At 48.8% G+C, this 3045-nt stretch overlaps 1 protein-coding gene across 1 annotated transcript; it reads left to right on the forward strand.

Moving 5' to 3' along the window:
* The first annotated feature begins 339 nt into the window (after positions 1 to 339).
* On the forward strand, positions 340 to 1128 carry LOC109778354 (uncharacterized). Its single transcript, XM_020336905.3, has one exon. It carries the CDS (start codon positions 424 to 426, stop codon positions 757 to 759), a length of 336 nt encoding a protein of 111 aa, XP_020192494.1. The 5' UTR covers positions 340 to 423; the 3' UTR covers positions 760 to 1128.
* Positions 1129 to 3045: the final 1917 nt, after the last annotated feature.

A 3045-nucleotide genomic window follows, 5' to 3' on the forward strand; every position in this document is an offset into this window, starting at 1 on the left:
TGAGAGTGTCTACTCTCAGCGCTAGACTCCATCTCGGCTTGGATTATTGTTACAGCCAGCTAGGCATGCACGCACCTGTGAGCAGGAGCTCACAAGGAAAAGCGCAGCATCTCTAGCTACGTACGTGCATCAGTGCATGTGCTTCGGTAGATGGCCGGCGAACAATACAATGTGTCTTTGGCGCGCCCGGTGGTCGTGGCGCCGACGAGGCATATTCGATCCTGCCCGTGACCGCTACTGCGCGCCAATGGACACAACAAGCTAGGCGGCGCGCGCATGGAGCACATGCCCGCGTCACGGACGGCCCTATCACCACGCTATATAAGGCATCGGCCACGCCGGTCAGATCACAGCACACCTACCCAACCAAAGCCTGCCTAGCTAGTGCCAACCAAGCTACGCAGCTCAAGCTCGACCCGATCGATGGCCGGGAGGAAGCAGGCGACGATGGCGAGCGCGGCGGCCGTGGCGCTGCTGCTGGCCATGGCGGCCGTGTCGGGCGCCGGCGCGGCGCCCGGCCCGCTGATGATGTGCAATGTGGACGTGTACCGCATGATCGGCGCGTGCAGGTCGTACTGCGCGAGAGGCAGCTGGGAGGCCACGCCGAGCGGCCAGTGCTGCGCCGCGCTCAGGGGAGCCAACCTCCGGTGCGTGTGCCAGAACAAGGGCCTGCTCGCGTCCGCGGGCAACATCGACGCCCGCCGCGCCATGCAGATCCCCTCCAAGTGCGGCATCGGCAACGTGCCCAGCCGGTGCTAGAGCCATCGGACCGGCTGGTGATCCATCCACAGACGCGCGCATTCCTTCTCTCTCTCTCTCTCTCTCTTTTTTTTTTGCATTAAGCAAATAACGGCGTGCGATCGATGATCGATCGATCGGCCGTCTGCGATGATTCTTCTTTTATAGTTCGCGGTTCTCGATTTAGATTGAGCTTTCGTTTCGTACGTTCGTGCATGTGCTGATCGAGCTAGTCGTGCAAATCGTACATGTATCCTCTTGTGAATCAGTCCTTTCTTTTGTATTCTGTACCGGTGTGTTGCCGGCTGTACCGTACGTGTGTGATGCACAATCGCATACGCTACCGTTCATTGTTATGGAATCGCATTCGGTACTCATCAATTATTATCACATCAGCTCCATTTTCTTTTGGCACACAGAGAGCCCTCAAAGAGGGCTTATTTAGCAACCTAAACGGTGTACAGAAAATGTACCCAGCCGGAAGGGATGGGGCTCTCGTACCCAGCCGCCGCTAGGGTTTCTTCTGCCTCCTGCCGATGTCGGCGCGGGTCCACGTCGTCTCCTGTGGCCTTTGGGCCATGGAGGCTTGATGGATTCCGGTAGGGATGGCACCCGCAGGGTATGGGTACGGGTGGAGCTACCCCATACCCTTACCCGTCCGCCGTGAGTTTACCCATCACCCATACCCATACCCGTCAAGGATACAATTTTTTCCCATACCCGTCATCCGACAGGGTTTATGGGTACCCGCGGGTAAAAATACCCGCATTTAGAACACATCAATTGAGTAGAAAATAGTTGTAAAAAGCAACATATAATCATAAATTATTAATAGCAACACATCTTAAACAACAATGTACAACAACATATTGTAACAACAACATATTCTCATAAACAAAAGTAATTGCCTATGAAGCGACATATAAAAATGTTAAACAACAACACATAATCATAAATAACAACACATATGCATACACTTTAAGTTCACGAAATCATGATAAATTATAGAGATAATTTGAATACATATTAGAGTTTTTACCTAGCATGATTAGGAGGGGAAATGAATACATTGGGATATTAACGGAAACCCACCTGTCAACATTTTAGATGGGTATTTGGGTACGCGGGCATGGGTTATATGATCCCATACCCGTACCCTCTCTACCCGATGGGTATGATATTTTCCCATTTAAGTACCCATGGGTATTTTTTTGTCCCATACCCTTACCCTAATAGGGTTTTTACCCACAGGGTACGCGGGTAATGGGTACCCATTGCCATCCCTAGATTCCGGATCTTGCCGGCGGGTGGGCTTTGTTTTGGGATGCTTTTCTGAGTTTTCTTAGGGTTTGTGTCCTACTCAGATATACGAGGCAGCGGTGGCGGCTCTTTAAAGGTGGAATAAGGTTCTTCCCGCCCAGCCCTCGTCTCGGTGGTGCTTCTAGCGTCATCTGAGGGCATGTGGATATTTGTCTCCGGCGGATCTTGCGGGATTCGGTAGGCGTTTGTCTTCGCTGGATCCACGTGGATCCGGTCTTTATTCGTGGGTGATCGTGTGTTTACAGGTTGGATCCTTTCGATCTAAGCTTCTCTTCAACGGCGGTGGTTGCTGTTCTGGTGCGATGGTCCTATAGGGCCTTAGCACGACGACTTTCCGACTGTCTACTACAACAAGTTTTGCTCGGCTCCAGTGAGGGAGGGGCAATGGCGGTTACGCGCCGATGGCTCATTTCAGTGCTTGTAGTCGTCGCTAGATGGTCTATGAATCTGGATGTAATTTTTATTATTTCTGGTATTCGTTGTACCATCATGATTGAAGATGAAAAGATTGAAAGTTTTCCCGCAAAAAACACTGTGTACAGAAACTAGTTTCCCCATAATAAAATAGATGGCTTATAAAACCATTTTGGAATTACATCTAGAGGCTTTGCTGCATAAGAAAGTGCAACTAAAGGATGATCTACACAAGAAAGTTTTTTTTTGCTAGAGTATGAGTGGAAAGTCCTCTTCTAATCCCAAGCTCGGGATAAACAGTAAAAACGAGAAAAAGATGGAAGTAATTAAAAAAATGATTTTTTGTGAGAAACTTTGACAAATGATTTGTATGCTTGACAATTTTCATCACCAAATGACACTTTGAAAGTCATGGCAAGAAAATCAGCATTCCAAAATGCTTTCAAAAATAATATTGAGCATCGATTTTGTTTATTTTGCCATGAATTGCAGGAATGCCCCTTCATGATGAATTTTTGCAAGCACACAAAACATCTATCAAAGGCTACCACACAAAAAAAACGGATGTTTTGA

This window comes from Aegilops tauschii, chromosome 3, assembly GCF_002575655.3.
Source record: "Aegilops tauschii subsp. strangulata cultivar AL8/78 chromosome 3, Aet v6.0, whole genome shotgun sequence".
Classification (NCBI taxonomy): Eukaryota; Viridiplantae; Streptophyta; class Magnoliopsida; order Poales; family Poaceae; genus Aegilops; species Aegilops tauschii.

Coding starts and splice junctions, on each gene's coding strand:
- LOC109778354 (XM_020336905.3), top strand. CDS start 424: ATGGCCGGGAGGAAGCAGGCGACGATGGCGAGCGCGGCGGCCGTGGCG.